At 38.4% G+C, this 13,318-nt stretch overlaps 1 protein-coding gene and 1 pseudogene across 9 annotated transcripts; both read right to left on the reverse strand.

Moving 5' to 3' along the window:
• Nucleotides 1-574: 574 nt before the first annotated feature.
• On the reverse strand, nt 575-2,518 carry LOC121781127 (annotated as a pseudogene).
• Nucleotides 2,418-7,328, reverse strand: LOC121781088. Of its 9 annotated transcripts, none has more exons than XR_006046141.1 (10): nt 6,684-6,955; nt 5,294-5,416; nt 5,034-5,177; nt 4,291-4,925; nt 3,489-3,610; nt 3,302-3,393; nt 2,998-3,201; nt 2,851-2,914; nt 2,590-2,686; nt 2,418-2,450 (listed from the first exon to the last, which is right to left on the reverse strand). XR_006046141.1 is itself a non-coding variant. In XM_042178805.1 (8 exons), the coding sequence occupies exons 2-8, from the start codon at nt 5,303-5,305 to the stop codon at nt 2,903-2,905; spliced, it is 1,221 nt and encodes a 406-aa protein (XP_042034739.1). In that variant the 5' UTR covers nt 5,306-5,416; nt 7,110-7,328; the 3' UTR covers nt 2,775-2,902. The 9 variants fall into 9 exon arrangements, 4 of the variants coding, with proteins under 4 accessions (XP_042034739.1, XP_042034718.1, XP_042034746.1 ...); XR_006046131.1 differs by having other exon boundaries at nt 2,423-2,450; nt 2,590-2,701; XR_006046133.1 differs by lacking the exon at nt 2,418-2,450 and having other exon boundaries at nt 2,582-2,686.
• Between the last annotated feature and the right edge of the window lie 5,990 nt (nt 7,329-13,318).

A 13,318-nucleotide genomic window follows, 5' to 3' on the forward strand; every position in this document is an offset into this window, starting at 1 on the left:
GAGGAGGAGCGGGGGTATTCGCCGCGACATATGCTTCGTAAGTGGCACGATGTTGTTCGTAGTATTTTTGTTCTTCGCGCTCCGCTTCTGCCATAATATGGGTGAAATCCATTTGAGGTTTTGAGTGAGTGATGAATGTGTTGATAGTTTGTATGAGAATTATGAATGAGAGATGAATGAGAGATGATTTGATGTAATAAATGGATGATGAATGTGTGTATTTATATATGATTTTGGGGGGGGAAAATAAAAAAAAATCAAAAAAATTCAGAAAAACAGGCAAAAAAACAGCCATATTTTAGGGATTTGGAAAATAATTTTTTTTTTATTTTTTATCATTATTTAAAATTAATTAACGAATTAAAAAAAAAATTATTCAAAGGCAACGGCTATGCCGTTGCCCAATCGTGTGCCGCCACGTCGACTGCTCGCTGGCACGGCGGCGAGCCTCGTCCTCGCCGCTGGCACGGACGGCGGCCTTCTTCCCCACACCACCGTTGCGGATGCTCTAATGATTCTCAGAACAAATCTTAATGGAGGATACATTCATTGTTCATATAATCATATGGCATCCTTAACGTAAACATTATACTATATTCAAAAGTATACACCAATTTATTGCTTCAAATGATAAAATCACACTTTATAAGAAATTCTTTTAGGAGCTTTCCCGCAACCTGCGATCATCTTCAGCCCAATTAACCTTATGGCAAAATCCTCAACAATAGCTTCCGTTTGCCAATTTCACATCATAGTGAGCAAATCTATTTCTGAACAAAAAATGGAAACTAAAAAGTAAAATTAAAGAAATAAGCAGACAAGAATGATAGAGATTATCAGAATTTGTGATAATTGAGGTTACTTTACAAATAAAACTATGGAAAAGTAATCATGAAGAAAATGTGTACTACAAAGTATACATTTTTTATTGAGTCTCATTTTGTGAGATCAGTTAGCACGCACCAGTCATCCAATCAATTTGAGGGATATAGTCCAAAGGAGATCAGAATCGGACCGCACAGTTACTATTTCATCTTTTACCAAGTTTGATGTGCTTATGAGGCCATCAAATTTTCATTTCTGTATCAGCTGTAAACACAAGAGCATAGCATTAGAAATGAATCAGACTCCAACTTAGCACTAGATAGCCGCGCGTAAAGCACTCATTTCTTATGTTGCTTACAAGCCAATTGGATCACCATACATATGCAAAGCAACATTAAATAACTACAGTTGCATTAGTAATAACATGTATCCCAGGTTGTGGCAGAGTTGATGCTCATGGGAAAAGGAATCACATGATATGCTTGACTAAGCATCCTACAATGTGAAAAGAATGGATGTCATCATAGACACTCACAAAGATTCCACTGAAGCCCTGTGGTGGTGCTACTTTTTGATGGGCCACAGATGGGTACAAGGCCACAATGTGGTCCCTCGATGGTTGGATGAATATGGATCTCATGATGATGACTACTGGGAAGAAGTTGGATGAGGCAATCATCGGATAGAAGAACTATCCGTGTGCACGAGAAACAGCATAGAACATTGATGTTGCCAACCTCGTGATCAAATCTTCCACCTAGTGCTCCAGCAACAAGGATGCAAGTCTGGTGGAAACATGCGTTAGTGGAGTGGAAAACTTACAAGCCGAGGGAAAGCAGAGAGAGAATAATCCAAACCAAATTACCAATAGTACAAACAAGAAAAATTGGGTATCAGAACCAGTCAAACAAACAAAATATAGCAGACTGTATAACTGATGGTACAAACAAGAAAATTTGGGTATTGGAAGCAAACAAATAAACAAAATATAGCAGACTATTTGATTTGTTCTTTTTTCCTATAACCCTGTCATTCCACCATAAACACAGTCTTAATCCACATAGATGATTAAAAAGTAAAAAGCAGTACACTTACATTTTGATGCTCCAGATTAGGTAAATCTCGAATATATGCAACACATTTATGCAAATCTGTCGTGTCCTGGTCATCTGAAGCATTAACTACCTTGGTTCCCTGCATTTAAGAGAAATTTAGTACATGTGATACAACTCTCATGAAATGCAGAAAACCATAAATCATATGCACCGGATTTAAATTGTTGGACTAAAATGAAATCATTTAATAAACTATGAGTTGCAAAAACTTAAAACATGTAAACTTGATGAGAAAAATTTGGAGAAGCAACAAATGGAGCCATGATCAATATGGAGATCTAACTGCATCCATCTTGCTAGGAAAGCTTAGCAAAAATTTGTATAACTCACGCACCTTAGGAAGTGGAGAAACAAAAATTATACAGTAGTTACTACTTGAAAATGGTTAAAAGATGTGCATATTGTTAGTGAGATTCAATAAACATTAAAAAACCTACCAAATCTGTGTAGAAGTGTGAAACTTCTTCCCTAACGGAATCCATGTCTCCCTTTATTAAGTCTGGCCTATACCTGGATCAGACAGAATAACATCAATAACAAACAGGCATTTCTTCTTTTATTTTTTTCCATTTTATTTGCCCTACAACAATGAGAAGCATGTGCTTGAAACACGTATACGTATCCGATTAATTTCTTCACAAGATCGAACCTTTTACGAACAGCTAAATTAGGTTCGTCAGGGAACAGCAACGGCAATTCATCATACAATCTGTTGGCACCACCGTCCGCGCAAATTCGAATTTGTGCTGCTCTACAAAACACTTAAATAAACAAACTAATGAAAAAATAATGACTATGAACTCGAAATCACCGTTCTTCCAAATAAGCGGAGTGAATCGCGGGAGGTCCCGGTTGAGGATGACGAGCACGAAACCAGATATATATATAAAAAAAGAAGAAAGTTAATTACCTTATGGTAGTTTGAGTAGGAGAAAATCCTGTTGGCAAAGAACCGACATACTTCACCCGGTCACCTATCAAAACAACAAAAAATCAATTAATACAATTTCTCTACAAGCTAAACTAAGACAAGGAAGAAAAGCTTTGAGAGACTTACCATTTTTGAAGGTATGAGTTTTAGATGAAGCCGTAGATGCTTCTGCTTGGGTTGAGCCTGAGAGCTTATAGTAGAACCTCCAGTAATATCAGCCTCCACACTTGAAGCTGGTTTTTTGAGATGCAGATTCTGTCTGGAATATACAATTGCTCGCTCTAACTTTGTACTTTCTTTCACCGAATCAGCTTCTTTTATTGCCGGTCCCTAGACAAAGAATATAGTTCTGCATCAATAAAAAGTAAACTAGTTTCTAGAACAGCAAATAACAATAACAAATTTGAACTTAGGTCGCATAGAAGCTTACACCAGGTAACAGAACAGTGTCAACAATAAGAAGAGAAACACCGAAATGTTTGGCAAGTGCTTTGGTCAATGTTTCCTGGTATATTTCTGAACCTATAAAGAAAAGAACAACCAAATAATATTAAGATTAGTTGGGAACAGTACAGAAAAGCACTTGCACAAATTTCGGGAAAACAAAACTGCATTACCTGCAGGACCTGACAGCAAAATTCTCGGGCATACAGTAGGGAGGTCTGAAGTGAACTTCACATATTTATTGCACTTCAAATGTATGTATGTGGAAGCAATGAGAACATTTTTTGTGTTTTCACTGCCAAAAAAATCGATTAATTATTATGGAAAACCAAAATAATCTGCCGCGGGACAGAACTAAAAGTTAAAATTATAAATATAATAAACAAAGTTTCATGGACAGGCAAATGAAAGTAAACTATGCAAGTAACTAAGCATGTCATAGAACCCTCCATACCAAGAAATATGAATAAGCAAGAATATCATTTACAAAATATATACTCCCTCCGTCCCACACAAGATGTCCACATTCTTGAGTGGCACGGGATTTTAGGCAGAGTTGTTGGGTGGAGTAAGTAGAGAGAAAAAGGTAGTTGAATATTTTAATGAGGAGAGGGGGGTATATTTCCAAATATAGAAAGTGGACATCTTGAGTGAGACAAACTAAAAAGGAAAGGTGGAAATCTTGAGGGGGACGAAGGGATTATAATAATAGATGGATATACATATATAATTATATACAGAGCTTGGGTCTTATCCCAATACATTATTAAGTCTCACCAAAACATCGGATGTTATGGAATAAAATTATCTAGAAAGCAGCCGTCAAATAATCACAAGAATTGTCCGTAACATATCACTTATAGCTCAATCTCTGTAAATCAGTGTCATACAATGACAGATTTGCAACAGTTTATTCTTTATCCATGAAAAATATTATGGGACAAGAAGCGTTGACAGTATGAATGTGACTTTTACCTCAGATAATAAGGAAAATCCTGAAAAGAAACATCTATGTTATCACAATGCAACAGTCCTTGTCGCAAAGCATCTTTGTATGCTTCACATCTCGATGATATTGAAATGGGAGGATCAGAATCCTTGCCCTGATCTCTAACTGCCTTGTGCTCATCAAGAATCTTAGATATCGTGCCACTGATATCAAATTTTGGAGCTATTGAAATTGGAAAGCGATGTCCCAAGGCATTGCTTTGTGGAAGAGTTTTCACATTCTCAGCAGCAACATTGAATTTCTTAATAGAGACATCAGGAGATAAAACACCATCTGTCTCAGCAACTGGTAACATAGCAACATCTTTAAGGTCAGAAGCATCTTTGTGTCTGTCTGCAATTTCACAAGTAGAAGGTAAAGCTGGAATCTCAGAAACATGTTGTGCATCCCCAGCATCCTGGGATGAAGAAGGAAGGAGAAATAATTCTTCAGGGTGACTCGTTATTGATTCCAGTGTTGCTGCAAAGGGAACATCAGAAGGGTCTCCTGATCTTGCCTCAATATGCAAACCTTTTACGGGTCCTTCATGCACTTCTAACATACTAACTGATGTTGGGTCATCCATTGTAGATGCACTTTCGTTGGTGAGTTGTTGGAAAACCTAATAGTTAGTTAAGGCCATAAAGAGAAGACAGATACTTGTGCCCATGCATAGCAGATCACATAATAAACACGCAAAGGAACTAAGTGTTTAGAAAAGAAAGGATACATAAGATCGTTTATCGGACAAGCTGAACACCACCTCATCACCTGCATTTATGGGGATCGTGGTATCCTTGTAATAGTGTTTTCCATTCACTTGTACAGATCCTTTTTTCCCAGTGATTTCGAGCAGCGTATGTGATTCTCCTTCCTGAATCAGACATGGAACCAGCAAACAGATAAACATTGAATCCCCTCCAATGCGATGGTGAGAACCATATGTGACTTAAACTCCCAACCAAAATTAACTTCAGCATAGAAGTTTACCTCAGACTCCATGCGCTTCAGTTTGCACAAAGATTTACTAATTGTTGGATCTCTCACGCATAAATCGCATTGGCGGCCTTGGCCAACAGTAAAAGTTGGGCAATGCAAGACAACATGTGGATTCTAGGAGGAAATCATCACACAAATATAGTTATGGCCACGCACCATATAACGGTGAAAACACAAGCATGCTTGGGCATAAAATCCCTCAACCCAACACAAAGCCTTAAAAGCAACCCAATTGTCAAACAGAATGCGTAGAAACAAAAGTCTGAAGGTGCAGACGTGGCAAATAGCAAATGCTCATCGATAATAGCTTATTGGTTATCTCCGCCTAAAAGGTCTAGTCAATCCCAGATCAATGATAAACAAACCTACGCAAGCGACTACTCTTATACATAAGCAAAAGTAATTCCTCAGCAGAAGGTACTCAGCTTCTGGAAAATCTATTCTCCAGACATTATGATACTTTGTGCTAGAGACATCAGAACAGGAACTGGAAAATGATACGGAGTAATGCGCAGGCATAACCATATGGCCATATGCATTCGCTAATATCTCAGCATACGAAGCATATCACACAACTGAAATGATAATAATGAAGAAAAAAGAAGGGAGCACTGCAAAAGTAAGAGACAATGGACATACGAGGCCATCCTCCGGAAAGTAGGGAACAAAGTCCAATTTGTAAGAATCTATAAAAGACTCCAACTTGAATAAAACTCTAAAAGATAAATACTAAACTCCTAAACTAAATCAAACTCTAAAGATATAAACTTATCTCTAACAAACAAATAGCAACTAAATAAATAATATTCTCTCTGTCCCAAAAAAATAGCACATCTTGGGATGGCATGGGTTTTAATGCATAAGTTGCCAAAAATAGAAATGCCTATTTTTATGGGACGAACCAAAATGGAAAAATTAGTTTATTTTATGGGAAGGAGGTAGTAATAACTAATAAAAATCTAATGATGCATATCGATATCAAAAAATGTGTTATCTCGACATTATGATACTTCATACTGTCAAAACACGAAAATAGCCTATTTCCTGATTATTTTCAAATATACAAATCAGGAGTGGGTGCTAAACAATTCCCTCTCCCCACCCCCGGGTTTCTCTCTAGCGCTCTTGGATAGGGGGGACTAAATCATTTGTCTAGAAAGTAAAACATACATCGAAAGAGGGTTCTTTGACATGTCACAGACTGAACTATGGCCCCTACAGAACGAAGGACCCACCCTTGTTTCAGAGTGAAGTTCAGACTAGTGATAGAACATAACAAGAGACCCGATACGGCAACTACAAGAAATTCTGAAAGGCAAAAACTTGAACTTTCAAACATAATGCGGGTGAAATTGATGCCAAAGAAAATTACACCTGATACCTTCCACCAGTGATCAGTAGATAATTGTCGCTGAACCATTTTAAGTAACAGACAAAATAAGACCTTCGGGATGAAAGGCTTACCTCCCACCCCACCCCACAACAAAAAAGAAAAAGAAAAGAAAGCCTAACTATCAAAAAGTTAGTACTCCAAACCTAAAGCTGAGACAGACACTTGAAACTCTATATGAACCTAATCCTGTTGTATCCCTCAAAGTTAATAATAAAATATAATTGAAGGGAAATTTCTGGTTAATGGTTAATAATTAAGGGCTTGCACCTGCAGTAGATCTTAATACCATCTAACATCAATTCTATGTGATAGCCAATTACAACATCGGCCCAAAATAGATTTTTCATTTCTCATCAAATTTATAAATCGAAGCAATAAGAAAGATGCAAAATTTAGCTGAAAGAGTAAGACTACCTGTGGACACTGGGATATAAGTTTTCCCCATGCAGCCCCGGCATTAGTTTTCAGTTGCCTCTTCTTTCCGCGTTTCAAAGGCGGCCCACTAGATTTCCCTTTCTCTATATCAGTGATAGAATCACCTGAATCCAGCGCAAACAATCAAAAAGAAACAATTTTTCCACCCAACAAGAAGAAGAAAAGAAGATCAAAATTTGAAGAAGTTAAGAAGAAAAAGAACTGAATTGGACACCGGAATTCAATAGAGAATAACACATGCAGCGCATGATATAGCACTAACAGTAACTAGAGGTCCCCAATCCGAACCGAACCGGACGAACCGGCCCGGAACCGTCACCGGCGGTTCCGAACCGGAACCGGAACCGTCGGCGGCGGTTCGAACCGGCACCGGAACCGCCGGTTCGGCCGGGCCGGTTCCGGTTCCAATTTTTCGCTAACCGTAACCGGCGGTTCGGAACCGCCGGTTCGGCGGTTCCCGGCACAATTTCAGGCCTACTCCTAGCCTTTTCAGAAACCGGGCCCGCGGCCGCCGGATTTGACCGAAACCATGGGCAGAAACCGCCGGTTTCCACCGGCAAAACCGCCGGTTCCGCCGAAAACCGGCGGTTCCCGCCGTTTTTTCCAAATTTTGAAAATTCAAATGGACGCCTAAACCGCCGGTTTCCGCCGTGTTTTTCAAATTTTTTTTTAAATCACAATTTTCCCCTATAAATACCCTCAATCCTCTTCATTTCTACTCACCCCATTCTTGTGTAACGGTGTTAATAAGAATTTCTCTCTCAATCTCAATTTCTCTATTCTCCATTTAATAAGTATCTTATTGGTGAAAAAAGTGGGTATCTTTGGGGCAGATGGTACTGGAACACAAATTTATATATGGAATCTGGATGAATGGGGATCAGATTATAGTTTAAAATGGGAAGCTGGGTTCACTGGCGGGAGTTCGTTTCATCAGGGTGGTATATTCATCTGAGTCCGACGATGAAACGAACTCCCGCCAGTGAACCCAGCTTCTCATTTTAAACTATAATCTGATCCTCATTCATCCAGATTCCATATATAAATTTCTGTTCCAGTACCATCTGCCCTAAAGATACCCACTTTTTCACCAATAAGATACTTATCAAATTAGGAATATCTTTTAATGATCTTCTAAGTCTTTTTTGTCAACACTTGTAAGTTGTAAATTTGTAATTGTTGTAACTTGTATTTAAATTTTTCGATTTGTAATTGTTGTAACTTGTATTTAAATTTTTCGATTTGTAATTGTTGTAACTTGTATTTAAATTTTTCAGTTTGTAATTGTTGTAACTTGTATTTAAATTTTTCGATTTGTAATTGTTGTAACTTGTAATTGTTGTAAGTAACTTGTATTTAAATTTTTCGATTTGTAATTGTTGTAATTTGTAATTTTAAAGTTGTAATTTGTAATGTTAAGTAATAAGTTGTAATTTGTAATTTTAAGTTGTAATTTGTAAATTTTAAGTTGTAATTTGTAATTTTAAAGTTGTTTGTAGTTTGCAATTTTAAAGTTGTAATTTGTAAATTTTAAGTTGTAATTTGTAATTTTAAAGTTGTAATTTGTAATTTTAAAGTTGTAATTTGTAATTTTAAAGTTGTAATTTGTATCAATAAAATTGCATTTGAACATCGCTTTATTCTAATTTTATTTATGCAAATATATCTACATATTTTACTTGAATTACAAATTTAAAATGAAAAAAAAAACGCCGAACCGGATGAACCGGCCCGGAACCGGGCAAACCTAGGCGGTTCCGCGGTTCACGTGAACCGGCGGTTCACGGTTCCGAAACCGGAACCGCCGATCCTTGGCCGGTTCAGTTCCGGTTCCATTTTTTTTCGAATGAACCGGCCCACGAACTGTAAAATTTATCTAAAATATTGCAAACTTTGCATTTTGTTTGATATTTCTCATGGCATGTCTATCACTTTATTTGACTAACTTACAAGATTTTTTTTGTCATGCTTGACACAATTAAATCAATGTGATTTTCTATGTGATTTTTTATCCTAGAGTATTTGTTATGAACTTAAAAAGTGATTTATAATATCATATCACCGTTGCCCACGTAAAAGATAATTTTGATGAAAATATCTTATTTGGGCTAGTTTGGAAATAATACAAAACAAAATACAAAGTTTGTGATATTCGAGACAAATTTTAAAGTTCATGGAAAATACCAAATTTTGACCAAAGTTTGTGTTTTTAGAGACCAATATCTCGAGTGTTTTTCTATAATAAGGCAATGCACAAAATCGAGGATACGCAAAACTAGTACTATGTGATAGTATCTTGTATTTTTGTACTCCCTCCGTCATTCTTTATAGGTCCCAGTTTTTCATTTTGATTTGTCCCACAATAATTGTCCGACACCATTTTTTATAGTGGATCTCATATTCAACTAATTCATTCTCACTCACATTTTTATTATAAAATTATTATATAAAAATAAGACTCATATTCCATTAGCTTTTCAACCCACTTTATTATATTTCTTAAAACTCGTGTTGGGTCAAGTGAGAGACATATTGGGAAAAGGAGGGGGTGATAAACTCTCCTGATCTATAAAAAATAGTCTAATTTTATCATTTTTGGGTGTCAACGAAAAATAGTTTCATTTCGAAAATAGAAACTTTCTCTCGCACTTTATCCACTTCTCTTATTTTCTCTCACGTTTTCTCTTTTCTTCTCCCACTTTATCTATTTTTTCTCACCTCTTCTTTACTAACTTCTCAAGTTTTCATGAATGCTCGTATCGTCCACCAACTATTTTTTAAGAATGGAGAAAGTAGTAGATAAGAGGATAATTAAATAATCGACTAAATTTTGGGGTGATAGAATAAAACATGTGCACACCGAGTAATGTAGCATAATTTTTTAAGAATGGAGAAAGTAGTAGATAAGAGGATGATTAAATAATCGACTAAATTTTGGGGTGAGAGAATAAAAGATATGCACACCGAGTAATGCAGCATGCATCTAATTCAAATCAAACAAATATCTGATTATATGTAATTTTGTTATAAACTATGTACTCTATCACTTATGAAAAGGGGCTAATTATGATGGAAAGAAATGGTACTCTTATTTCCATTCCATTCCATTCCATTCCTTTCCTTTGTTTGGCCTAATAGTTTATATTATTAGTCCATTTTTCATAATAGACAAGTCGTGTTTAACTATCAGCACTTGTTTATTTATAAGTTCTATACTGCTTTGTCCTTCAAAATCGACAAGAAAAAAAAGCAGGAATTGGGGCCACGGAGGAAGGGGTAGAAGAAAATGGAAGGAGAAGTGTCGCGTGGCCTCGGTTGACAAGCTTGCATCTCTCAAATTTGGGAATAGCCTGATACACCTTCGATCTAGAAGATTAGAGCACCAACGATGGGCGAGATTAATTGGATGTAAATTGAAGAGCTCGAGCCTATTTGAGGTGCTAGGGTTTAAAAAACACGATGATAAAAGATTATTTGCCATTTTTACTCTCTAATGAATTCTATTATTTATATAGTCTAGACATTTGAGCAGACTAGCCACAAGCTAGCAAGAAGGGAATGGGGGACGTCCGCTATTGCATTAGGCTAACGCGATAGACAAGAGGCGTTAGCCGATTATAAGCTGTCCGCATATTGCGGGGTGAGCGATAGGCTAGCCGATTTTTTTTAATGTTTTTTTAAATTTCTTATTTATACTTTATATTTGCAATTCATTGCACCCCATTTTTCTAATATTTGATAAACACCAACCATTAAAATGAATTGATCGTATTTGTAAATTTATCTGCTTGGCTAGGACGTTGGCTAGCTGGCCTATTGTTGGGCTGTGGGAAGTCCTTGATGATGTGACATGAAGAGTTTTTGGCTAGCTTATTACTAGCTTATGGGAAGTCCGTACTTATTGTGGATGCTCTTATTTGGTTGACTTTAAAATTCGCGAAAAAATAAAGAAGAAGACCAAAAAAACTTATATGAATCCTATTCTGAAAAAATGTTCAATCCAAAAAGGAAAACATAACTAAAATAAAAGATAACCATGAAGATTTGCTACTTAGGACTACAATCTTTGTATCTTGCTGGGCAAGTCTTCTTCCTCTTGAGCCAAGCGGAGGCCGCAGCTGCTTGGGCTTGGTCGCGTGACTCAATTGTCTCGGCCGTTGGGTTGCTCGTGGCTTGCGTGCTGCAACTGTTGGTGGCGTATCAGAGTCCCTATCATAGCCAGACTTGGTAGCAGATAACTGAAATCGCATGGGATGTTTTTTGTCTTGATTCCTATCTTCACTTGAACGAGATGAAGAAATCAAGTACGCACTGTTTAATCGAAAACAATCAAACATGAGAGATGATAGTTGGAAAAGATTTTAACGCTTGCAGATGGATATATAGGCTGAATCATGTATAGTTCAACACTCCATCTTAAATCTTGATAATTCTTGGAAATGGATAATATTTTTCCTACTTTTAACATGGAGTATCAAAATGGCACCAGAAATTTACGAGTCGATAAATCCAAGTATTACATGTACATAACAAAAGCTAATAAAAAGAGAGACAATATCGAAATCATTGATACACAAGCCTAAAATTAGCTAGGGCGAGCAGCAGCGGCCACACTAAGCAAGGCTTGACCAAATCCCCGGCAATGGGATTCATATTCGGGAAGGCCCGCTCACAACCAAGTAGTGCCCTAAACAGGCCGAGCCAGATGGCACCGGCCCGAAACACCACCGGGTACCACATGAGGCTCATGGCGAGCTGCACTAGGTACAAGGCAAGCGCAATGGGCTGTCGGTGGAAGCCACCCTCGGCCCAGACGAGCCAGGCGGACAGCCCGGAGAGGCAGGCGGTGGTGACGCATGCGAGGTGCAGAGTCCACAGAGAGGGCATGATGAATCCGCGAATTATTGATGATGATGAATGCTCGTAAAAATAAATTACGACACGGAAATTTTACGTGGTTCGATTTACTGAGGTAAATCTACGTCCACGGGGAGAAATGGGGGCAGGTTTGTATTGCTTGATCTGGGATTCCAGCTTACAACACAGACTTGCTATATGATTTTATCTCTAGAGAGCTTAACCCTTTTCTATCTGATCTAAGTTCTATTTATATAATGAACTAAGATCGTGGCTTGCATCACCACTAAGTCGTGGATGTCGTGTAGGTCATGGCCTAAGATCGTGGATGTAGTGTAGGTCATGGCCTACGATCGTGGCCTGAGTTGACACCACGTGGTAGTGGGTGTGTTGGAAGTTGTGGAAATCCTGTATGGGTCCACTAACTCCTTGTTCGGTCGAATACTGAGACCGAACTGCTTTGGTTGCCGATCTGAGAGTAGAGCTTGATGCCGACCTAAGAGCAGAGCTTGATTGGTTGGCTTTTGCCGAGCTGTAGGCTGAGGCCGAACTCTTACTGAGACCGAACTGCTTTGGTTGCCGACTTGAGAGCAGAGCTTGATTGGTTGGCTTTTACCGAGCTGTAGGCTGAGGCCGAACTCTTTGGTAATGCCGAACTCATACTCTTCCTTGGGCTTTGGGCTGATGGGCCGTCACTGCTGTTGGGCTTGTTTAGTCCGTACCCCATCACTACCCCCCCCGAAAGACGAAGTGAATCACTTCGGCGAAGCGAGTCACTTCGGCATTCTGGATAAAGGTACGGGGGAGGCTGACGCCTTGCACGTGACTGCATTAAATGCGACAGTAAAATCCGGCCGTTGAATCCTGAAAAGGTGGGATTCGAAACGGTGCGACGATTTTGAAATCTTCGCCGAATCTGATAAATACCTCCCTTCTTCATCATTGAAGCACTTTTGCGACTGCTTCTTCTGCACTCTATCTCCTTTGCGTAAAAATTTCCTTCCGCTTTCAAGAATTTCTTCAGAATTTCTTCAGATTTTGCAAAGAGTAAGAACCATGTCTTCTTCTTCTTCTTCCGAGTTAGGTAGCGGTAGGAAAGGGGGCAAGGGGTCTTCTAGCCGGAAAGAGTTCGGAGAGAAGACTGTAGAATACTTTCACAGCGTCTTGAGTAAGGACACCGTGATATCTCTACACGAAAAATATCTTCTTCCCGGGGGGAAGGCGGTGGTTCCCGACGATGATCATAGGGCTAACGACCCGCCGGAGGGTTATGCCACCGTTTACGAAGCCTGCTTAGAATGCGGGCTTCGTTTCCCTCTTCCCCTACCTTT

This window comes from Salvia splendens, chromosome 2 (assembly GCF_004379255.2).
Source record: "Salvia splendens isolate huo1 chromosome 2, SspV2, whole genome shotgun sequence".
NCBI classification, from domain to species: domain Eukaryota; kingdom Viridiplantae; phylum Streptophyta; class Magnoliopsida; order Lamiales; family Lamiaceae; genus Salvia; species Salvia splendens.